This window comes from Choloepus didactylus, chromosome 2 (genome assembly GCF_015220235.1).
Source record: "Choloepus didactylus isolate mChoDid1 chromosome 2, mChoDid1.pri, whole genome shotgun sequence".
In the NCBI taxonomy this organism is placed as follows: domain Eukaryota; kingdom Metazoa; phylum Chordata; class Mammalia; order Pilosa; family Megalonychidae; genus Choloepus; species Choloepus didactylus.
In genome coordinates, this window is record NC_051308.1 from 159,210,008 (window position 1) to 159,235,433 (window position 25,426).

General features: G+C 33.9%; 1 protein-coding gene across 1 annotated transcript in view; it reads right to left on the reverse strand.

Moving 5' to 3' along the window:
• PRKACB (protein kinase cAMP-activated catalytic subunit beta) overlaps nt 1–25,426 on the reverse strand; it is a 62,456-nt gene that overhangs the window by 16,356 nt on the left and 20,674 nt on the right. Inside the window, 5 exon segments of the mRNA XM_037826777.1 lie at nt 7,759–7,881; nt 10,835–10,930; nt 11,940–12,066; nt 21,944–22,026; nt 23,033–23,131. Of these exon segments, the coding sequence (XP_037682705.1) occupies nt 7,759–7,881; nt 10,835–10,930; nt 11,940–12,066; nt 21,944–22,026; nt 23,033–23,131 (528 nt within the window).

Below are 25,426 nucleotides of genomic sequence, written 5' to 3' on the forward strand. Positions count from 1 at the left end.
CCTGGTGGTCCAGAACTTCCCTTGAGGGACGGCGTGCACTTGTGACGTAGCACAACCTTCCCTCAAGCAGAGGCCCTAGAAGGGCACAGGTTGGAAGAGGGACCCACTCTGAAATCCCAGGAACCATATGCCAATACCAAGGACTTGTGGGTCAGCAGCAGAGACAATCTGTGGCGAGACTGAAATAAAGGTTTAGACTCTTGGAACAGCCTTAAATCTCCAGGAACATCTGGGAGGTTTGATTATTAAAGCTGCCCTCCCTCCCTAACCGCTCAGACACACACCCCACATTCAGGGCGGACAGCACCAACAACATACCCAAACTTGGTGCACCAATTGGACCCCACAAGAATTAGATCCCCAAACACCACAAAGACAAAGTTGGGAAGAACTGACTTGAGGGGAATAGGCGACTCGCGGATGCCATCTGCTGGTTAGTTAGAGCAAGTGTATGCCACCAAGCTATAGATTTGACAAATTGGAGATTAGTATTTGAATAATCCTACATATCCTAAAAGAACCCTATCAAGTAAAACAAATGCCAAGATGCCAAAAACAACAGAAAATTATAAAGCATATGAAGAAACCAGATGATATGGATAATCCGAACCCAAACACCCAAATCAAAAGATCAGAGGAGACACAGTACTTGGAGCAATTAATCAAAGAACAAAAGACAAACAACAAGAGCATGGCACAGGATATAAAGGACATGAAGACCCTAGAAGAGCATAAAGAAGAAATTGCAAGAGTAAATAAAAAAAATAGATGATCTCATGGAAATAAAAGAAACTGTTGACCAAATTAAAAAGATTCAGGATACTCATAGTACAAGACTAAAGGAAGCTGAACAACAAATCAGCAACCTCAAGTACCACAGAACGGAAAATGAAAGAACAAAAGAAAGAATGGGGAAAAAAATTAAAAAAATAGATATGGACCTCAGGGATATGATAGATAAAATAAAACGTCCAAATATAAGACTCATTGGTGTCCCAGAAGGGGAAGAGACTGGTAAAGGTCTAGAAAGAGTATTCAAAGAAATTGTTGGGGAAAACTTCCCAAACCTTCTACACAATATAAATACACAAAGCATAAATGCCCAGAGAACTCCACATAGAATAAATCCAAATAATCCCACTCCAAGACATATTCTGATCAGACTGTCAAATACTGAAGAGAAGGAGCAAGTTCTGAAAGCAGCAAGAGACAAGCAATTCACCACATACAAAGGAAACAACATAAGACTAAGTAGTGACTACTCAGCAGCCACCATGGAGGCGAGAAGACAGTGGCATGACATATTTAAAATTCTCAGAGAGAAAAATTTCCAACCAAGAATACTTTATCCAGCAAAGCTCTCTTTCAAATTTGAGGGAGAGCTTAAATTTTTCACAGACAAACAAATGCTGAGAGATTTTGCTAATAAAAGACCTGCCCTACTTCAGATACTAAAGGACAGAGAAACAAAGAAAGGAGAGAGAGAGAGATAGAAAAAGGTTCAGTACTAAAGAGATTCAATAGTGGTTCATTAAAGGACAATAAGAAAGAGAGGGAAAAAATATATCTGACAAACATAAACCAAAGGATAGGATGGCTGATTCAAGAAATGCCTTCACAGTAATAATGTTGAATGTAAATGGATTAAACTCCCCAATTAAAAGACGTAGACTGGCAGAATGGATCAAAAAATATGAACCATCAATATGTAGAATGTAGGGGAACTAGCGATAGAGAGCAATTAAGGAAGGGGGAAAGATAACCCAATAAGAACAGATAAGTTATCATCGGTAAATTTAACATTCTGGGAATGCCCAGGAATGACTATGGTCTGTTAATTTCTGATGGGTATGGTAGGAAAAAGTTCACAGATATGTTGCTATATTAGGTTATTTTCTTGGGGTACAGTAGGAACATGTTGGAAGTAAAGTAGTTATCTTAGGTTAGTTGTCTTTTCCTTACTCCCTTGTTATGGTTTGTTTTTGAAATGTGTTTTTTATTGTATGTTTTTTTTTAATTTTTTATTTTTTTGATATAGTTGATTTTAAAAAAAAAGAGTAAATTTAAAAAAAAAATGAAAAAATATGCAGAGCCCCCTTGAGGAGCTGGTGGAGAATGCAGGGGTTCCCCACCTCAATGGTTGCTGATGTGCTCACAGACATAGGGGATTGGTGGTTGGATGGGTTGAGCCCTCTACCACGGGACTTGCCCTTGGCAAGACTGTTGCTGCAAAGGAGAGTCTAGGCCTGTCTAAAATTGTGCCTAAGAGCCTCCTCCCGAATGCCTCTTTCTTGCTCAGATGTGGCCCTCTCTCTCTAGCTAAGCCAACTTGGCAGGTGAAATCACTGCCCTCCCCACTACGTGGGATCTGACACCCAGGGGAGTGAATCTCCCTGGCAACGTGGAATATGACTCCCGGGGAGGAATCTAGACCTGGCATCGTGGGATGGAGAACATCTTCTTGACCAAAAGGGGGATGTGAAAAGAAATGAAATAAGCTTCAGTCGCAGAGAGATTTCAAAAGGAGCCGAGAGGTCACTCTGATGGGCACTCTTATGCACAATATAGACAACCCTTTTTAGGTTCTAATGAATTGGAATAGCTAGCAGTAAATACCTGAAACTATCAAACTACAACTCAGAACCCATGAATCTTGAAGACGATTGTATAAAAATGTAGCTTATGAGGGGTGACAGTGTGATTGGGAAAGCCATATGGACCACACTCCCCTTTGTCCAGTTTATGGATGGATGAGCAGAAAAATGGGGGAAGAAAAAAAAAAAAAAAGGCACCCAGTGTTCTTTTTTACTTTAATTGTTCTTTTTCACTTTAATTTTTATTCTTATTATTTTTGTGTGTGTGGTAATGAAAATGTCAAAAATTAATTTTGGTGATGAATGCACAACTATATAATGGTACTGTAAACAACTGAATGTACGCTTTGTTTTGTATGACTGCATGGTATGTGAATATATCACAATAAAAGTGAATTTAAAAAAATCAGCTACAATAAATTCTAAGAAATGTGCAATCTCAATAAACATACACATTAGTTATTTTTTCAAAAGGCATAACAACTTTTCATACACTATGTATTCTATAGATATGCAAGTTCCAAACTGACTCATAGGATCCAGGGCAACTTTGATCAACCTTGACATATTATATAAAAAGATACTTGTAAATAATGGTACCCTGTCTGTGGGCTTTCTAATCTGTCTTCTTACCTATGCAGAAATCGTAGCATATATAATGAATCCAGATAGTTGTAGAGAGCTATTACCCATCCCATCTTTGCTTCCCTAATCAAAACAAGGAGCTGATGTTCAATTATTTGTCCATAGGACCACTAGATACCTGCTGTCTCAAAGCAGGTATTAATAAGAATTTTAAATGACTATAACAAGGTGTTAAAAAATGGCCCTGGGTGTTATCCAAATAATAAAATTGTTCTGGAAATTTGTGAAAATGATTTCTAAGTACTTATAGGAAGAAGTACTTTAACTAGAGCCATAGCCATATAGAAAATGACATTCTAATTCCCCCAAAGCATTAACAATGGCATCTTAGAAAAAGTATAGCTGCATATCTGCATATATGTATCTTATTAAGGAAACAGAAGGGATGTAGAAAAGAGTTAACATAGAAGGCTTGAGACTGTTATCCTTAGAAAGGCCTTCTTGTGAGATTGGCCCTTGGCTGGTGTATGAGAACTTGAATGGTAAACAGTTCCCTACAATACAATAACTTTCCCTAAATGATAGAGTGGCTCACTGAGTAGAGACTGTTTATACAACAGTATAGTTTATTCTGAACTCTTGCTTTCTTTCTGTCTAGGAGTCTGGAATGTTGGTACATGCTATGCAGAGTATCCATATATGATCAGCTGCCATTAAAAACCTTGAGCACTGAATCTAATGAGCTTCCCTATTTGATAACATTTCACATTTTTTGTCACAGTTCATTGCTGGAGGAATTAACTGTGTCCTGTGTGACTCCACTGGGAGAACTCTTGAAAGCCTGCACCTGGTTTCCTCTGGACTTTGCCTATGAACTATTTTCCTTTGCCGATTTTGCTGTGTATCATTTTGCTGTAATAAATCTCAGCCATGATTACGACTCTATGCTAAGTCCTAGTGAATCACCAAACCTGGAGATGGTCTTGGGGACTCCCGACACAGAAGAGAATAGCCATTTGGCTGCTAATTAATTACCCTCCATGTGAATAGATGGAAAAATTAATTGACTCTGGTCATTTAATAATGTATACCTATGTTTACAACCCTATATTTTGTACAGAGTCTCCTTGTATATTTTTGATGCTCATTAAAAGTAGAATAAAATTTATCTAAGAATTTAGATAAGAAATTTTTTTAATTACATAAATCAAGGACTCTAAAGAGATGGTTCCCACAACAACTGCCTGTTACTTAGTTACCTAATTTTGCAAACATCATTTTTGAACATGAAATTAACTTGTATATTTCCATGGGTAATGCAAACCAGATAGAGTTGCTGTGGAAATGATAACTGATTCTCCCCATAGAGTAAATAGCACTTAGGAATGAAATTTAAAGACTATACACAGAAACTTAGCATATTTATTGCAAGGATGAGGTATAGTTAATGCAGAAATTATAAGACCTTTCTGTCAACTATGCATTTCTAAACCTGAACCTTAATATTGCATGAATAATTTGACATTTAAATACCACCTCCTCTGTTTTTTTTAAAGGCAAAGAATATGTAGGAGAGAATTTAACAAGCTGATTGATCATCTTTCTGTGCATTTAAAAATACAGCTTGAGATAAAATATTGTAATAGAGAAAGTATTTTAACAATCTAACGTTCAAATATATACACTTTAGTGAATTAATCATTGAACTAAATATATTTTATTTAAACTTTGATATCAAAGCCTTTGATAACTGCTATCTTTAAAGAAATTTCAGAAAGGAAAATATCATTATTATAAAATGCTGCTACATCAAATGATTTAAAAAAATCGGAAAAACTAAATGAAAAGTATATACATTCTTAAATGATATATCGTAGCATTAAAACCAGTAAAATACATTTAAATGCAAATACAAGATATACAAGTATAACACAAAAATTGGATTTTTAATGACTTGAATAATTAAAAAATAAAAAAAACTAGTTAAATCTTCAATCTGGCTTTTAGCTACTAACCAGAGTCAATAACACTTGGAAAACATGGCTAGAGATACACTCCAGTTTGGATTTGGGTGTTGAAACAGATCGTTTTAATGGGAAATGGTGAATATGATTGTACCTTCACATAATATAGATCCTAGAGATTACTTATTGGCAATATTCCACTTTCATGAGCTCTACTTTAGGCGAATAAAGGGAGAAAGAGATGGAAATATCTTTTTGTCCAGTATGGGGAAGGGTAAGCTGGCACATTTAATTAAAAACAAAAGTACATCAAATACTTTTCATATTTCAAATAAAGAGAAAAAAATCAGATTTTTGATAAGATAAAATTTTATGTTGCTATTCTCCTCTTCTAAGGTGATGAGGCTTTAAACTGTTATGATTTTAGAACACTGCAGATCTAATTTTAAGCTATTACTGGATCCAAAATATTAAAATTTGATATGAAATAAAAGCATATTCATAAACATTAGCTGAAAAATAATTTCACCCAATGTGGAGCGAATGGAAAATTGAGGCCAGTTCATGCAAATGAAAATACATTCAGTTTAATTAAAGCAATTTTTCTAAGGTAATGGAAATTTAGTTATGAGAGCATCCTTGTCAGGATATTTGATTCCTTTTATGAGGAAGTTTAGTATGAATAAAAGCAGTATAGTGAAGATTCAGGAGATTCATAATTACCCTTAATTAAATTATTTGGAAATCATACTATAATTTCTGCATTCTTAGTCTCCTATTAAGTAATTTTAATATATTTTAGTTTTTTATCATCTTTATATGAACTTTGACTCTTATCTGCTCTTGAGATTTTACATATTCACTTCTGAAATTCTTAAAAAATAAATCACTGCCTTGTCTATTAATTTTTTTGACATTTCATTTTGTTCCTTTCAAAGAGCTTTTACTGTGACTCTTTAATATTCTTCTGGCGGAAAACAATTAAAAAGATAATAAATCTGAAACCTAGAGATCTACCAGAGATAGCAGTGATAATTACTTAAAGTAAATACTACATTCTTCCTTCCTGTATTACCTTTATCAGTGCCAATCTTTCAACAGCTGGCTTAGTTTACTTATTTGTGAGAGGTATTTATTTTTCACCTTTGACAGAGTTGAGCACGTGCTCTTTAATTAGTCCCCTAATTTGTGAATACTGCCATAACATTAAGCTTTCCACATAAAATGCAGTAAAATATAACTGAAAATCTTATGACTCCTAGAAACTGCACCATGAGATATGGAACAATACTGTGTTGAGATGTGGATTTTAGGTGGTTGCATAGGCTCATTCTGTTGTTAAATGTCTTGTTCCTACAGTCCAACTATGCAGCATCCGTAACTGAAATTTGTATTTTGACAAAAAAGATAAATTTTACATTATGGATATTCAGGGTGCCTTGTGAGTAGCTAATACTGTAAATTTGAAGTTCATGAATACTGAGGATCAGTTTCACACTAAATGAGAGAGCTTGCAACTGGCTGAAACACAAAGAGAGAGAGACTTTCTATCTCCTAGATTCTTTAGGTAGATTAGGCTCTCTCTGCCTAAGAAGGCCACAAAATACTAAGAAGTCAACTATACCACATCAGGATTCATGCCCAATTTCCTGGTCATACTCTAAAAGGGGCCTTGTGGTCTAGGAACGAAAGAACAAAATAATAGAGCTTACCACATTTAGGAAGATGGTAAAATATGGAAAGAATCACTTCCCACGTACTATAATCTGAATATATACAAAGGCTCTTTCCGGGAATGTTTAAAAATCTACTCTTTCTTTGGTTCATGCTGGGAAGAATCAGGCTCATTTCTACTGAAATTGATTGTGGTATCTTTAAAAAAGATCTTCTGAGGCATGAGTTAAGGAAAGAACAAATGATGGACCCTAAACAAAATACTTTCAAAAGTAGGGATTACAAATGCAAAAGAAGAAAGATTTATGGAGTATTACAAAATATAGAATGTTTATACATATGCTATGATTTGTAATAAATCTACTTGTGTTTAAAAAAAATTGTTAGTTCCACATTTGCTGAAAATCTATGGCATTATAATCACAATCAATATCAACAATTTCTGTTAGAATCACATAGATGGATTTCCATCTTAAAAAGCCTTCCTATTTTATATTTACTTCCAATTTTGTGATGTTTGACGTAATTCAAACAAAAAGTCTCTCCTGGAAAAGCAAAGACATATTAAAACAGCCCTTAAAACTATTCTCCAAGGTGACAGTCACCTGCAATAACTAATAATTTTTATTTATTTGAAGAAATACTGAGAATAAGGGCTATGATTTTATGTTCTAAAAGTGATAAGACTACTAAAAACAGAAACTGCTCTGTAATTTAGCTAATTTGTTTATAAAATTGCCCTTTTTGTAAGAGACTTTAGTGAGTCAGTATTTATCCTGTTAAATGAATGCTAAATACAAGAGCAGTAACTATAGATATTTCTATATTTTTTCCAATTTAGAATAATATTCTGTTGACATTATACGATTTCAATCTATGGGGCTTAAAATTCATGTATAGAAATAACAAATAATAGAGGAATTATGAAACGTATTCCTTACCTTTCCAGAAACAATCTTTTCATAAATCTGAATAGGTTGGTCTGCAAAGAATGGAGGGTAGCCAGCTGCCATTTCATAGATTAACACTCCTAAGGCCCACCAATCCACCGCCTTATTGTAGCCCTGAGATTAACCAACACCAAATGTTAGTTATTACTTAATTTGCTAGAAGAAAATGAAGTCACAGATGATTTCAAAATGATCTTAAAGCATTTGAAAAAATTTTAAAGCAATTGCTGAGCAGCTATTTGGATACAGTAAAAAATGAACAAACTGTATCAGGTCAGATTTAAATTAAACAAATGGGAGAAATTTCAGATATTGGAATTGGCTAGTAGGGAAGATTAAGTCTTCTTCCTAGAATCATTAATAATATTATAGGCAGCTATTTCTTTGGGATAATTTAGTCATTGCTCAATATTAGGAAGGGAGTTGGACCAAATTACCTCTTAAGGTCCATTCTAGGTCCATAATCTTATGAATCAGGTTTTCTACTGCATACCTAGGAAGATCAAAAGTTTTCAACAAAATGGCAGATGTGGGACTCCATGGTAAGTTAGCTGAGCTGACTTCAAAATACTCTACACTGTTGGAGTTAGGAGGGAAAATGTACCATAGATAGATAATCCTGTGCACTTATCAGAGTCTTGTGAAAACCAAAAGTTTAGTGTGAAACCCAGTAAATGCAGATATTTACACACACTTTAATTTAGTTATCTAAATTATTATCTCATTGCTAAAAGGCACACAGAAAAGATAACTAATTCATAGCGATTTGTTAGGATTATTAGATGAAAGGAAATAATGTGTATGAAAAGTGCTTTGCAAATCAAATAAATATTTCTAAGATTATTTTTAATTGGATTTGCTTTTTCATATTAAGCTTACTAAAATTAACATGTAGAAGTATTTATAAGAAAATAATTAAGAAAAAAATATTAACATATATTTATATAAAGTTTGTTATGAACCATGATCAGTGTCAATGGGCACAAAAGATTATGAAGAAAATTCATCATGTGCAGAGGAGTGAGCTGAGTTCTTCCTAGATACTTCATTTCACTCTCAAATGTATCCTCTAATCACCATCATCATTCCCTATACTCTAAGGTCTCATCAGAATTTTAAATTTTAGCCTTATCAACTATTTAGTTTTCATAGTACTAGCTGTAGTATAATACTATCAGACAGAGATTTTCTTTTTTTTTTTCCTGTTTCTGTATAGTTTTTAAAGGGAGGGATTGGTTTAACAGGAATAACACTTTGTTTTCCTAATAGAATGGGCATAAACTTTGCTTTATTTCTTTTAATTCAACCCATTGGTAATACCATTACTACAGTATTTTTACTATAATGGAAACATATAACATTGAACCAGACCCTTGAAACTAAACTTCAATTTCTATACTTTAGATTGTGTGCTACTATTGAATTAAAGGAAATCAATAAGAAAAACATTAGGTTACAAAAGTTAAATAGGTAAAAAACATGAACTAACCATTCAAACACACACACACAATACAACTGGGTAAGCATTAAAAATTAATCTAATAACAAAAAATGAGAACTAAAACAATGAGATATTATTTTCTGCCTGTTAAATTAGTAAAGATTTTAAAAATGAGAATACCCAGTGTTGAAGAGGCTGAGGTGAATGGGCACTACTGCTGGTAGGAGTGTAAAAATGGTACAATCTTTAGGGAATAAATTTGACAATATGTATTAAGAGTCTTAAAAAAGTTCATACCCTTTCATACCCTTTAACCCAGTAATTCCACTTCTGGGAATCTATTGTAAGGAAATAATTTGAAATACAGAAAAGCTTTATGCACAAAGATGTATATCACAATTATTTAAAATAGCAAAAAAAAAAAAAAAAAGAAAAAGAAAAAAAGGCAACAACTTGAATATTCCAAGAATGGCCAAATACTTTCCAGTACATTAGCACAAGCCATTAGAAGGATGTTTGCATGCTTGTTATTCAAGTGAAAAAAGCGGAGCATAAAACTATAATTCGTTATGATGTCATGAATTTAAAAATTACAAATAAAATATATTAAAATGTTTAAAAGAGGTTGCCTCTGGGTACCTCTGGATTACAGTTTTTTGGAATTTTCTTTATATTTTTTTGTATTTTCCAAATTTTGTAGAATGAACATCTATTGCATTTACAATATAAATAATTTTAATAAGTTTTGGTGCTTATTCTGTGGTCACATTAATTGTTAAGTGTACTAAAAGAAGAAAACATGCATTACTCATAATGATATTTAGATTATAAAAGACAAAAAATTTATATATGATTTAAATTATGAAAAGCAATCAAAGGAAAGCTGAAAGAAATCTTTTATTTCATTGTAATGCTTCTATAGGTTAGCCACATCTCAATTATTCAGGGGGTATTTGGTTTGTGGACTTTTGAGTCTTGTGACTTATCCCTTTCACTTTCTTTGCTTCTATTTCTGTCCAGATATTGTTAGCATCTCCTTTTGAGCTTTCATCATCAACAGACAGCAGAGGAAAGGAAAATGGATAGAAGTCAAAACCATCCTTTTAGATATGATTAGTTTCTCTCACCACATTTCACTGTTTGTAAAAGTAGAATTGCCTTTAATAGACCATAATTATTCAATTACTATAATATTCTAATTACACCAAATTAGAAAAAAAATTCACATATAAAACTTTCATTTAAGTGGTAAATTTGAAACAAAGGAAGAGGTGACAACTAGTATTATCTCTAGATTTACTTCTCGGCATAATCCATAGTAAGGTTTCCTTGTCCTTCCGTTACTGGGTATAATTATGAAAAGGTTAGGTTTTGGATTCAAAACATGGATCTAGAGATCAGATTTATTCACACTAGTTTTCTAAGACCCAGAGTTATAATTGACAGAGGTTATGGAATTAGTGGTAGATTCTAAGTAATCATTTTTTAGTAATCATGCACAGATTGAAATTCATAACTTAGATCAAATAAAAAATGTAAAATTAGATCATTAAACTGTTTTTACAAAACTTCACAGTGATGTATGCCTTCTATTTCTATTTCTTACTAATGCCATTATAAATGCACCTTGCTGAGGATTATTTCTGGAGCCAAATATTCTGGAGTTCCACATAATGTCCAAGTTCTTCCTTTAACTCTTTTGGCAAATCCAAAGTCTGTGACCTAAAAAGAAAAAAAAATACTTATGAACATTAATTATTTCAGTTATGGTACCTAAATTGAAAGTTAAAAATTTAGAATTTAAAATGAAAATCACGACAAGAGTCGGAAAAAATTAAGTCAATGTAATTGAGACTAAACCATGAAAGTCACTATTTAGTAAATGAAGGTTAAAACAACCCAAGATGGAAATCCTTTCCTCCACCCCAAACAAAGAAACAAAGGAACAATAAAATCTTTTTTTAGTCATTATTATAAGATCCCACACCCAAGGAATAAAAAAGTTAAAATAAAAGTTAAAAATAAGTAGTTTTAATAAAAATGATGAATTAATAACAGTGTTAGACAAGTTCCTTAAATCCAGTTTGTTGTCTGCCATTAACTGTACCATCAGATGTGCAAAAGCAGCAATGGGAAAAATCTTTTGATGACTGTTTAAAAAGGGATGCTTCCACTCTATTAAAGCAGAAATGAAAAGAGAACATTGCCACCAGTCCAGTATTCGCAGCTGGGGCTCCTTGGCAGCTGAACTATAGTGGTAAGAGTATGGATTCTGAGGATAGAAGGCCTGGGTTCAAATCCTGACCCCTTGTACTGGTTGTATGACCTTTTGTACCCAAGTTTCCTTAGCCTTAAACACAAGGATAACAACAGTATCTACACCTTATTGGGTTATCAGTATTAAAAGAGTTAATACATGTAAAACATTTGGAATGATGCCTGGTACTAATAAGTGCTCACAAATTTAGCTATTACTATTTCTTTTTACAGAAGCCTGTGCTCAGTTCATAACTACAGATTACAGGAGATTATAAACAGGTTCTATCCTTGATAAGATTCTTGGTTCTCATAACAGTAGTGGAATTATGGCACAATTTAAGCCACTGGGAAGAAACAACTGTGCCCCTAAACAAACAAACAAAAAAGCAGTATTGGTAGTTGATGTTAAATACGTATAAGGTCTTGCCTAGCAGTTTCCCAAGTACATTAAATATAAAATGCTAAGTCATACCTGGATATAACCTTGATGATCAATTAAGAGATTTTCAGGTTTTAGATCCCTGTAGATGAGGTCTAGTGAATGGAGGTACTCAAATGTTAGGACTATCTGAGCTGCATAGAACCGTGCATGGGGTTCACTGCAAAGAAGCAAAACATTGATTTTCTGTAAAATTGGTTAATGCATAGTAGTTAGTAGACTGTACTATAAAAATTAACATGAGATAGAGGTATTTAGGGAGCAAAAAGCTTAATTTCCTTTAAACATATGCTGAAAAACGTGTTAGTTTACAAATATTCAGTAAATCTTTAAATCATCTTCAAACCATGTTTTGATAGATTTAGGGAGTAATACATGTTGAGGAAACTGTACCTAAAATAGTCATCTTACTGTAATTATTATTCCCCATATTAGAAGACATTGATGTCTTCATAATTACGTCTGACCTTGAGAATGACTGAAAAGGAAATGTTCCAATTGGATTGTCTATCATGGCCATTGCTACTTTTGATAGGCTCCATCTATCTTTCTCACAAATTTTAAGTGCTTAAAGAATTTCACTACATAGAAGCTCTTTAACTTGGTTTGCAGATTGCCATTAAAAAACCAAACTTCCAATTACATAAATAATATGTGATTACAGAAAAAAATCATAAAATATTGATAAAGAATAACCCAAAAACCTCACATACAATCTTGGTGTGTGATTTTCCAGATCTTTTACTATTCATGTTTACACACACATAAGCATATGTATAATCTGTGTGTTTGCATAAACATGCACAGTTCTTGCATTAACAGATTAGATCAATTTATAGATTAGTGTAATTTTTTTGTATGGAAATTCCATGATTTATTTAACCATGTTTATTTTGATGGACTTTTATATGCTATTTTTCACAATTAAAAACAATGCTTTCCTGCTTCTTTTGGGAAATGCCAGCTTCAAACACTTCACCCCCAAACACTTCCAACCAGCTCTACCTAACTCCCCTTCAGAAAATGCTCTTCCCTGTTTTTAAAATTTTTTTTTTGTCTTTATTTTATTACTGATCTGCTCATACAGTGGATAAAAGGAGTGTCAGTCACAAGGTCTTCACAATCACACAGTCACACTATAAAAGCTAATTAGTTATACAATCATGATTAAGAATCAAGTCTACTGGATGACAGTTCAACAGATTCAGGTATTTCCTTCTAACTATTCTAATGCACTAGAAACTAAAAAGGAATATCTATATAATGCATAAGAATAACCTCCAGAATTACCTTTTGGCTCTAACCTCCAGAGTGACCTCTCAACTGTATTTGAACTCTCTTAGTCACTGAAACTTTATTTTGTTTCTTTTCCCAATTTTGGTCAAGAAAGCATTCTAAATCCCACAATGCCGGGGCCAGGCTCATCCCAGGGAGTCATGTTTCATGTTGCCAGGAGGGCAACATGGAGGTGGGTAGTGAGTTTATTTGCAGAGTTGGCTGAGAGAGAAGCCACATACGAGCAACCAAAGAGATTCTCTGGGGGTGACTCTTAGGCATAATTATAAGTAAGCTTAGCTTCTCCTTTGCAGGAGTCACAAGGGCTTGACTCATTAAATTGGGAGTCCATAATGTCTGCGAGAATATCAGGAATTCCCCAGGTGGGGAAGTTTAATATTTCCACATTTTCCCCTAGTCCCTCAAGGGGACTTTGCAAATACATTTTTATTTTCTGCCCAAAATCTCTGGGATGTATAGGGTATTCCATTAACCTGTACAGAATAACAGGATCTCATTCTCTATTCTAATTTCCATGTAATTATGTTGTTTAAATAAATTGGCCATACAGGTTAAATTAGATAGTGTTGCTGCAGAGAATACAAATTTTGTACCAAATAAACATCTCTTAAATAACAGTTAAAACCCAGAAATAGATGTGACTGCTGTAAGAGCTTACAATCTAGGAAACTTTACAATAAGCCTTATTGAGAATTCTGTACTCCTGCACTGTTGATTGCCCAATCTACGCCCACATTCTATCCCCTGATAACCTATGTTCCAGAATTCAATTCTCAGAGTGTGCTCATTACAGTTAGTTTATATTAGTGAGACATAATAATATTTGTCCTTTCGTTTCTGGCTTATTTCACTCAACATAATATCTCAAGGTTCATTTCACCTAGTTGCATGCCTCACAACTTCATTCCTTCTTGCAGCAGCTCAATATTCCATTGTATGTATATATTACAGTTCACCCTTCCGCTCATCCGACGATGTACACTTAGGCCACCTCCATCCATTGCAAATCGTGAATACTGCCGCCATAATCACCAGTGTCCAACTGCCTATTCATGTCCCCGTTTTCATTTCTTCCAAGTATATAACAAATAATGGGGTTGCAGGATCATACGGCAACCCTATACTTTGCCTCCTGTGGAACCACCACACTGCCCTTTAGAGGGGCTGCACCATTCTACTTCCCTACCAACAGCTAATAGGCATATCTCTCTTTCTACATCTTCTCCGGCACTTCTGTCTTTCTGTTTATGTTTTAAACAGTTTTATTCACACACCATACAAACTAACCTAACTGAACAGTTGCTCCTGGTATAATCACATGGTTATGCATTAACCACCACAATCTATATAAGAACATTTCCATTTCTTCTGCAAAGAAAGAAGAGGAAAAAAATAAAAGAATAAAGAATAAAAAAAAAAAGTAGAATCAACAACAAGAATCCCATACCCTTACCATATATCCTCCTCTATTGACATTTAGCTTTGGCATATTGCCTTTGTTACAATTAATGGAAGAATATTACCACGTTACTGTTAACTATAGACCCTAGTTTGCATTGATTGTATTTTTTCCTGTATACCATCTCATTTTCAACACCTTGCAATGTTGACATTCACTTGTTCTCTCTGATGAAAAAATTTTCTTGTATTTCTACATTTAATCACTATCATTGTCCACTCTAGATTTTGCTAAGTTATACAGTCTCAGATTTTATCCTGTCTTTCCTTCTGGTGTCATACATGTCCCTAGCCTTCCGCTCTCAACCACACTACACTCACCTTTGTTCATTATACTTACAATATTGTGCTACCATCAGATCGTATTGTGCTATCCATTTCTGGATCTTTAAATCAATCCAGTTGAACATTCTGTACTCCTTCAGCATCAAATGCCCAATCTCTATCCTCTTTCTTCCTCCTGCTAACGTGTGTTCTTAACTTTAACTTGCAGAGTTTGCTCATTATAGTCAGTTCATATTAGTGAGACCATACAGTATTTGTCCTTTTGTTTCTGGCAATTTCGCTCAACATAGTGTACTCAAGTTTCATCCACATTGTTTCATGTGTCATGACTTTATTCTGTCTTACAGCTGAGTAATATTCCATCATATGTATATATCACAGTTTGTTTATCCACTCGTCCGTTGATGGACGTATGGGCTGTTTTCATCTCTTGGCAATCGTGAATAATGCTGTTATAAACATTGGTGTACAAATGTCCATTTGTGTCCCCTGCCTTCAATTCCTCTGGGTATATGCTTAGTAATGGGATTCCTGGATCATACAGCAATTCTATACTCAACTTCCTGAGGAACTGCCAAACTGCCTTCCAGAGTGGTTGCACCATTCTACCTTTCCATCAACAGTGAATAAGTGTACCTCTTTTTCCACATCCCCTCCAACACTTGTAGTTTTCTGGTTTTTTTTTTTTGATAATGGCCATTCTAGTAGGTGTGAGATGATATCTCATTGTGGTTCTGAACTGCATTTCCCTAATAGCTGGTGAAGTTGAGTATCTTTTCATATGTTTCTGAGCCATTTGTATTTCCTCTTTGGAAAAGTGTGTGCTATATCTTTTGCCCATTTTTTAATTCGCTTGTTTGTCTTTTTGTTGTTGAGTTGTAGGATCTCTTTATATATTCTGGATATTAAACACTTATATGTGGTTTCCAAATGTTGTCTTCCATTTCATAGGATGCCTTTTGACTTTCCTGACAAAGTCCTTTGATGCACAAATGTATTCAATTTTGAGAAGATCTCATTTATCTATTTCTTCCTTCATTGTTCATCCTTTGGGTGTAAGGTCTTCCTAGACCCTATCACAAGATTTTTAAGATATTTCCCTACATTTTCTTCTAAAAGTTTATGGCCTTTGCTCTAATGTTTAGGTCTCTTATACATTTTGAGTTAATTTTTGCATAAGGTGCAAGATGGGGGTCTTCCTTCTTTCTTCTGGATATGGCTATCCAGTTCTCCAAGCATTATTTGTTGAAGAGGCCACTCTGTCCCAGATGAGTCAACTTGACCACCTTATCAAAGATCAGCTGTCCATAGATAAGATGGTCTATTTCTGAACACTCAATTCGACTACATTGGTGAGTATGCCTATTATACTGACCAACACCATGCTGTTTTGACCACTGCAGCTTTTTAATGTCTTAAATTAGGTAGTGTGAGCCTTCTGCTTCATTTTTCTTTTTCAAGACATTTTCAGCTATTTGGGGTACCCTGTTCTTCCAAATAAATTTGATTATTGCTTTTTCTATTTTTGTAGAGTAAGTTGTTGGGATTTTTTAAAATTCAATTTTATCGAGATATATTCACATACTACACAGTCATCCAAAGTGTACAATCAGTTATTGACAGTACCATCATATAGTTGTACATTCATCACCCCAATCTATTTTTTTGAACATTTTCCTTGTAACGGAAAAAGTGAAAATAAGAATTAAAAAATGAAAGTAAAAAAGAACACCCCCCCACCCTATTTTTCATTTAGATTTTTGTCCCCATTTTTCTACTCATCATCTATACACTGAATAAAGGGAGTGTGAACCACAAGTCTTTCACAATCACACCATCACCCCTTGTAAGCTACATTGCTAATACAATCGTTTTCAAGAGTCAAGACTACTGGGTTGCAGTTTGATAGTTTCAGTTATTTACTTCTAGTTATTCCAATGCATTAAAACCTAAAAAGGGTTATCAATATAGTGCATAAGAATGTACACCAGAGTGACCTCTCAACTCCATTTGAAATCTCTCAGCCACTGAAACTTTATTTCATTTCATTTTGCATCCCCTTTTTGGTCAAGATGTTCTCAATCCCTTGATGTTGGGTCCAGATTCATCCCCAGGAGTCATATCCCACATAGTGGGAAGGGCAGTGAGTTCACCTGCTGAGTTGGCTTAGCTAGAGAGAGAGGGCCCCATCTGAGCGACAAAGAGGTACTCAGGCGGAGACTCTTAGGCACAAATACAAGCAGGTTTAGTCTCTCCTTTGCAGTAACAAGCTTCATAAGGGCAAGTCCCATGATAGAGGGCTCGGCACATCAAACCGTTAGTCCTCAGTGTTTGTGAGAACATCAGTAAAAATGCAGTTGAGGAAGCCCAACACTTCTGTATTTTCCCCAGCTCCTCAGGGTGGGGCCCTGCATATATATTTTTATTCTCTGTCCAAATTACTCTGGGATGTGTTGCTATATCACACTAACCTATGGAAACCTATCGTCTCACTTCCTATTAAAAGTTCCATGTAAAATTATGGTATTTGAAGTTTTGGGGATTTTAATTGATATTGCATTGAATCTGTAAATCAATTTGGGTAGAACTGCTATGTTAACTATATTTAGTCTTCCAAACCATGGATGTGGTATGTCCTTCCATTTATTTAGGTCTTCTTTGATTTCTTGTAGCAATTTCTGGCAGTTTTCTATGTATAGGTCTTTTATGTCCTTGGTTAAATTTATTCCTGAGTATTTGATTTTTTTTGGTTGCTACTGTAAATGGAATTTTTTTCTTGAATTTCTCTTCAGATTGCTGCTTACTAGTGTTTAGAAATATTACTGACTTTTGCATGCTTATCTTGTGTCCTGCCAGTTTTCTGAACTTGTTTATTAGCTCCAGTAGGTTGCTGCAGATATTTTGAGATTTTCTACATATAGAATCATCTTATCTGCAAACAAAGAAAGCTTTACTTCTTCCTTTCCAACTTGGAAGCCCTTTATTTCTTTTACTTGCCTAATTGCTCTAGCTAGAACTTCTGGCACAACGCTGAATAACAATGGTGACCGTGGGCATCCTTGTCTTGTTCATGATCTTAGAGAGAAAGATTTCAGTTTTTCTTCATTGAGTACAATGTTAGCTGTGGGTTTCTCATATATTCCCTTTATGATGATGATGAAGTTTCCTTCTATTCCTATCCTTTGAAGTGTTTTCATCAAAAAAGGATGTTGAATTTTATAAAATGTTTACTCTGCATCAATAGAGATGATCAAGGGGTTTCTTCCCTTTGATTTATTGATGACTGGTGTATTACATTAACTGATTTTCTTGTGTTAAACCACTCTTGCATACCTGGAATAAAACCCACTTGGTCACAGTGTATAATTATCTTAATGTGCTGCTGGATTTAATTTGCAACTGTATTGTTGAGGATTTTTGTATATATATACTCAATAAAGAGATTGGTCTTTAATTTTCTTTTCTTGTAGTATCTTTGTCTGGCTTTGGTATTAGGGTGATGCTGGCTTCACAGAATGAGTTAGTTAGCTCTCACAGAGGATGCCAGTAAACGAATTAAGACCCACCTTGAATGGGGGGGTGGTCACATCTCCATGGAAATAATCTAACCAAAAGGTCACAGCCACAATTGGGTGGGTCACATATCCATGGAAACAATCTAATGAAAAGATTCCACCCTCAATAGGTCTGCCCCCACAAGACTGCATTAAAGAACATGGCTTTTTATGGGGTTAGATTAGAATATCTTATAGAGGAAGTCTCTTGTTCACAAACTGTCTGAGTGTCTGCTTGCCTGGAAATATTTTAAACTCCCCTTCATTTTTGAAGGACAGTTTTGACAGATACAGATTTCTTGGTTGGCAGCTTTTCTCTTTCACTATTTTAAATATGTCATTCCACTGCCTTCTTGTCTCTGTGGCTTCTGCTGAGTTATCTGCAGAGTCTTATTGAGCTTTGTTTGTATGTGATGGATCACTTTTCTCTTGCACCTTTCAGAATTCTCTCCTTGTCTTTGACATCTGACAATCTGGTTAGTAAGTGTCTCAGAGTCAGTCTATTCAAATCTATTCTGTTTGGGGTATCCTGTGCTTCCTGGGAATGTAATTTTATGTCTTTCAAAAAAAATTGGGAAATTTGCATTGATTATTTACTCTATTATTCTTTCTGCCCCTTTTCCCTTCTCTTCTCCTTCTGGGACACTCATATCACATGTATTTGTGTGCTTTATGTTGTCATTAAATTCCCTGAGACCCTATTCATATTTTTCCATTCTTTTTCCTATCTGTTCTTTTGCAAGTAGGATTTCCGACGTTGTGCCCTTTATTTCACTAATCCTTTCTTCTGCCTCTTCAAATTTGCTGCTGTATGTCTCCACTGTGTTTTCCATTTTTTTTAATTAAGCCTTTCATTCCCGTAAGTTCTGCCATTTATTTCTCCAAGTTTTTGAGTTCTTCTGTATGGTCACTCAGTATCTTCTTTATATCCTTTATCTCTTTTGCCACATTTTACTTGAACTCATTGATTTTAGAAGATTTGTTTGAACATCTTTAATCAATTATTTCAAGTCCTGTATCTCATTTGGAATGTTAGTTTGTTCCTTTGATTCAGCCATATCTTCATGCTTCCTGGTATGACTTGTGATTTTTTGCTTGTGTCTAGGCATCTGATTTCCCTGATTTGTTTTTCTCTCTTCTATCTAGGATTTTGTTGTTTGCTGGCTTTTTTCTCTATCTGTTCTTTGACATTCAGTTAACTTAATTTAGACCTCTAGATGTGGTGGCAACAAATATAGGAATTCCAAAAGAAGATTATATATGCTGCTTCTTTTCCAGGTCCAAGCTTTATACACATCAGGCACTTAGCAAATATTTATTGAATGAATAAATATGTAAAGAAAAAACCTTTTACTGCAACATTTTATAATACTCTTTCAGTTTCAGTCCCATCCCAACACTGTAATGATCCACATGGTATGACAAGGGGTGAAAGGAACATAAGCACTCAGCATTTTATATTTCCACATAAGCACTTAGTATCTTATATTTATTTCCACTCACTTGTGTTAAACTATTGGTAGAATGCAGAAATTACATAGAAAAATGTATCAAATTGTTGAAAGGTGAAGGCAAAATATTCTAAGTGCAATTTATTATTGGACATTTCTATTTAATATTTAAGAAGCAGGAAGGTTAAAAGCTGCTGCAGCCTTAAGCCCAGACACCTGGTATTTAAGTAAAGAACCAGAATGACCACTGATTCCAATTAAAGCCATGTTAAATAATATCTCAGTATTCTTGTTGCCTTAGTTTCTAAGATAGGAGCTAGCAACCTTCCAAGTGTATATGTAGGATGCATGAAAAGTTAGAATAGGCACTGTCTCAGTGTGAATTATTTTAATCAACTTGCTTTCCTCCTAGTACCAAGTATTGAAGAAATGAGAGTCTGGGGCAAAGGAAAGAGGTTAATAATTACAGAAAATGGACAAATTATTTTTGGGGGACAGGTGTACGCATGGTGCTTCAGTGTAAAACTTTCAGTAATTATAGGGCAATATGGAATACTAGACCTCCCTGGATAGAGGGTGGCAAGAAAGAGGACAGTAGGAGGTAAAAAAAGAAAAAAAATTGTCAAAGATAAACAAAAGTTGCTTCGCATTAATTACTACAGTGCTTGACATATATTAGGTAATGGTATGGGTTGAAATTGTTTCCTCAAAAAAGAAATGCTGAAGTCCTAATCCTCAGTATTTTGAATGTGACCTTATTTGGAAAGGGGGTCATTACAGATGGAATCAGGCAAGTTAAAATGAGGCCATAATGGAGTAGAGTGGGCTCATAATCCAATATGATTGGTGTCCTTAAAAGGGGAAATTTGGACACAGATACAGAGACAGATACAGAGAGGAGGATACCATGTGAAAATGGAGACATGGGGGAGAATGTCATATGATGACTGAAGCAGAGACTGAAGTCCAAGGATTGCTGGCAAACCACCAGAATTTAGGAAGAGACAAGGAAGGATTCTTCTTTACAGATTATGAACTTCTAGATTCCAAAACAATGAGATGATAAATTTCTGTTGTTTTAAGCCATCTAGTCTGTGGTACTTTGTTATGGCAGACCTAGGAAACTAAGATAGGTACCCTATACATATCAGGTTAATAAATGATTTGGCTTAAGCCCCAGGTGACTAAAATAACTCTGTTTACCCATCATTGAAGATCATCTTATGATAGTCTGAGTCTACTCATATTTTTATGAACAGAGTTACCATAATCCATTGTAATGTAATCAAAAGAACAGTCCTGATTAAGCTTTTACTTATGTTTTAATAATACCAATATAAAATATAATGAAAGAAAATGGACCTGATCTTGGATTTTGCTTCATTATACTAATAATTATTAATGAATAGTAGTAATTTATGGATACTGCTCACAAGTAAAGTTATCAGAATCTATAACATTTTAATGACTGAGACATTAATAAAACTCAGTGATAAGGTAAAACTTCTTTTAAATTATGTATATACTTTAAAACTCATCATAGCAATAACTTTAAGGAGAATTAAATATGAAGAAAACAAACTTTTATAATCTTATTACCATGATAGCACTACTATTCTTTCTATGTATTCCTTTCTTATCTTCTTTACACAAACCTCTTCCCCAGAGTTACATTATTAACACTTGAACAATAAATATTGGTATGTTCAAAAATTCAACTAATTATTACATTTTTCAAAACTCTTCAAATAATGGGCCTTCACAATACCTGCTAACAGCAGAATATCTAAATTGGATTCACAGTGCTTTATTTGAATTTTCAAACTTAAGACTGGTGTAGCCTTTTATTAATTTTTTCACCAAATGTCTCATATAACTAAAATTACACTAACTTCAATGAAATGAATTTTTTTGACATTGAAAATAACTTAAAATTTTAATTTTAAACAAACTCACAATAGATAAAAGATTTGAGGGGAAAAGCCTTAGTTACCTGAACCTTCCAATTCTTCTTAGGTGTGAAAACATTTCACCCCCAGGGACATATTCCATAACCATGTATAAATTAGAATTATCCTATAAACAAAAAGGGTAAGGAAAATCAAAACTATGAAATCTAAGTTATTTCTTGAAAAAATATTTTAAGATTATACCATGTCCAACTAGAAAAAGAAATCTAAAATCTACTTGACAGATTAATAACATTTGGAAACAGAGTAAATAGAAAATGCTCTAGTTTTTCTATACTGGGACACTCGTCTTTTTTTTGGTTATTCTTAGTCACAGATTAGTCTAGGACTTCTGCTCTTTCAGAGAACACTTAACTCCAACTAATAATGCTGAGGTAATAGCATGACAAATGCACATCTGTCATAGTGCAAAGGAATAACAAATGTACAAAGTAATTTGAAAAAGTTAATATTTATATTTTATGTACTATATTGGATCAGAGAGGTTAATGGCTTCAGTATCATCTTAAATACATAAATCTTCACTTGGCTCAAAGAACATAAGGGAAAAAAAGGTTAAAATATTTTATATGAATCAATATTACAGAGAGATGCCAAGTGTCATTTCACAGAGCTGAAAAGCTGTCAATTAAAAAAAATAAATCTCTGTGCAACTTTATGAGATACTTGAACAGTTGGCCAAAGACTGGTCTGTTTGTATAAATGAAAACACTAGAACACAAGTTATTAATTAAAGTGAGATAAGTGGCAGAAAGGATTCAAGGGAAGCAGAAGGAGGGGTGTGGGTGTATTCATTTGCATGAGTGTAAGAATCACTTAATATCACCATGGTTTTTGATAAACTGAAATATTAGATTTTGTAATACCATTTCATGAAGAACTGCACATGTCACTTTGAACAATTTTTCCAGAGAGAACTAGAATCTTCTTTTCAAATGCTGCCTAAGTTTATAAGTACATCAATATTTAATTATATAAAATCTAAAGATATTCTTTTTTGGTTTATTCATATACTCCAGGTTTATGATTTTGTTTAGAATCCTATTATAGCTTCATATTTTTAAAAATATATCAGGTTGAAAATACTTTATTTGTATATTATTAAAATTTACCTTAAAAGAATATTCCAGTCGAACAAGAAAAGGAAAATTCACTGCCTGTAATATTCTTTTCTCATTCAGAGTATGCTCTATTTGCTTCAGTTTAACAACCTATAATTGAGAAATAAATACATTAAATGTATTTTAAAAATAACAAAGTCACCATCATGTTAAAAGAAACAATATGCTTTGCACATAAAAGTGAACTTGGATTAGCAAAATCACTAGAACTAGATAAGGATGATAATATTACCAGTTAGGTTTATCAGGTGAAAATGAAGAAGCTAAAAGAGGATTTAAAATTTGTTCTTAAAAATGTCAACTATGATTTCAGTTAAGACATCATGTAAGAAGAGAGAACCAAGTAAGAACTGGAAATAGACTTATAATACATTACTTAAAAATTAGTAAGTGAAAATACTTAGCTCCTAATGACTTTTAGTCCACCAAAGAAGCAGCCCAAATCACTGCAATAAGTAGACACTAATTTTAAACACTTCAGTCAGAAAAATAAGGACTGAGCAAAAGCCAGTAACTGATAAAAGTAGGTAAAAATGAACAATCTGATCATTTCATAATATCTGAATAAATACTGGAACAAATTCTAAACATTCAATGTGCACAGAAGACACACATTACATGGCAATAAAAATTATTATGTCTTTATAACTAATGGACAATGTACAATTAATCAAACTTCCTCTGGATGTCTACTCAATCAGGTATATAGAAGAGGAAAGCAATTTATCTTGACTTCATGAGGTTGATGATTATATCCCACATGTGATTCTACTTTAACTCTGAGAAAAGGTGACCTTAAGGAGACAGAAATAATTGTCTCATATATGTGCAAATCGTTAGAAGATAACATTTATTCTTGCTAGAGGATTACTGTCATTGTGGAGTACTCACAGAATTCAAGATGTTGAACATGAATAAGAAAGGTAATTAAAGATATGAAATTTTTAAAGATACAGTTACTGATAAAAAAATTAGGAGGATAAAAATAATACTGAGTAAAGAAAAACTGACTAAGAGTCAGAAGACCTGGGTTCTAATCCAGGTCTTCTATTTTACCAGCTTTGTGACTTTGGAAAGGTTATTTAAACTTGCTGAACCTCAGTTTTATTATCTGTAACATGAAGTGGTGGGATCACTTCATGCCCACATTCTAACTAGTTGTGGAACCAATTGATCCATACTTATCACAATAAATTACATAATACTAGCTGGAGAGTTAATATTGCTTTATGTTTACTTTTATATATTATGACACAGCGAGATTTTAGTCAGGCATAAACAATGTGTCAGCTTGTGAAATAAGTAATGAAAATGACAATAGAGAGGCTTTCTGCCTTACAGTCCTAAGCCTACTCTGTCATTGGTTGGGAGGGGGAATGCATTATATGATTAAAACTATAAATGAATCCAAGATACATGAGCTAGCAAAACAAATGTATTAAGTAAGACTAATTTAATTTTAAATATGCATATCTATTACATTTAAAACATAATAATAGATGTTACAGAGATAAGGACAAGAAAATGTCTCCCTTCATGTTGCATAAAATATATTTGGAAGTAGGATGTATGAATATATGAACAGCAATCTATGAATAACTGCCAAATAAGAGCTATGATATTATGCATATTCAGAGGAGAAAAAATTTACTTTAGGCCTGGTATATAACCTTTCTGAGTCCTAGCTTCTTCATTTATAAAACCCTTATAAAATAATACCTACTTTAAAGGTGACTGTGTGACAATGCACATCCTGTGATAAACACAGTTCCTGCCTGGCACATGTTAAGAGCTCAATAAATATTATTATACTCTGTTAAAAGAGGTGAGAGTTTAGTTGAGTCTTAAGGGATCTGTAGATAGCAAAGGCTAGGAAAAGATAGAGGAAATAGTGCGGTCAGGGGTAATATTCAGAAACAATACCTGGAGTGGGAAAATACAGAATGGTAAGCCTGAGTGATGGTTCCATTTGGCTATAGCTTAGGAGAGTGCATTTCAAAATTGGGTAACCCGAAGTATCTCTAAGTGGCAGAGGTAAATTAACAAGTACCCCTTGTGGTGGAGTCCATGTTTTGTTTTTGAAATTCATCTAAATTTTGTATTATTAATATTTCTTTGGTTTAAATAGATATATTTAAAATATTTATAAATGATTTCAGACACCACTTGAATTTTTTTTAGCTAAGCACTTGAAGAGTTATTAATAAGGACGACAGGCCATATATCCTCACATATTCTCCCTCACCCAATATAGCACTGTGTAATCCTGCTGGGTAAGTTTCAAGTCAGAGAAGTAGAGTGTAGAGGACTTGCAGGGGAATAGTGTGAGTTGGAAGGAAATTATGAGGGGTTTGAGAGCAGGCTGAAAAGCTCTGACTTCATTTA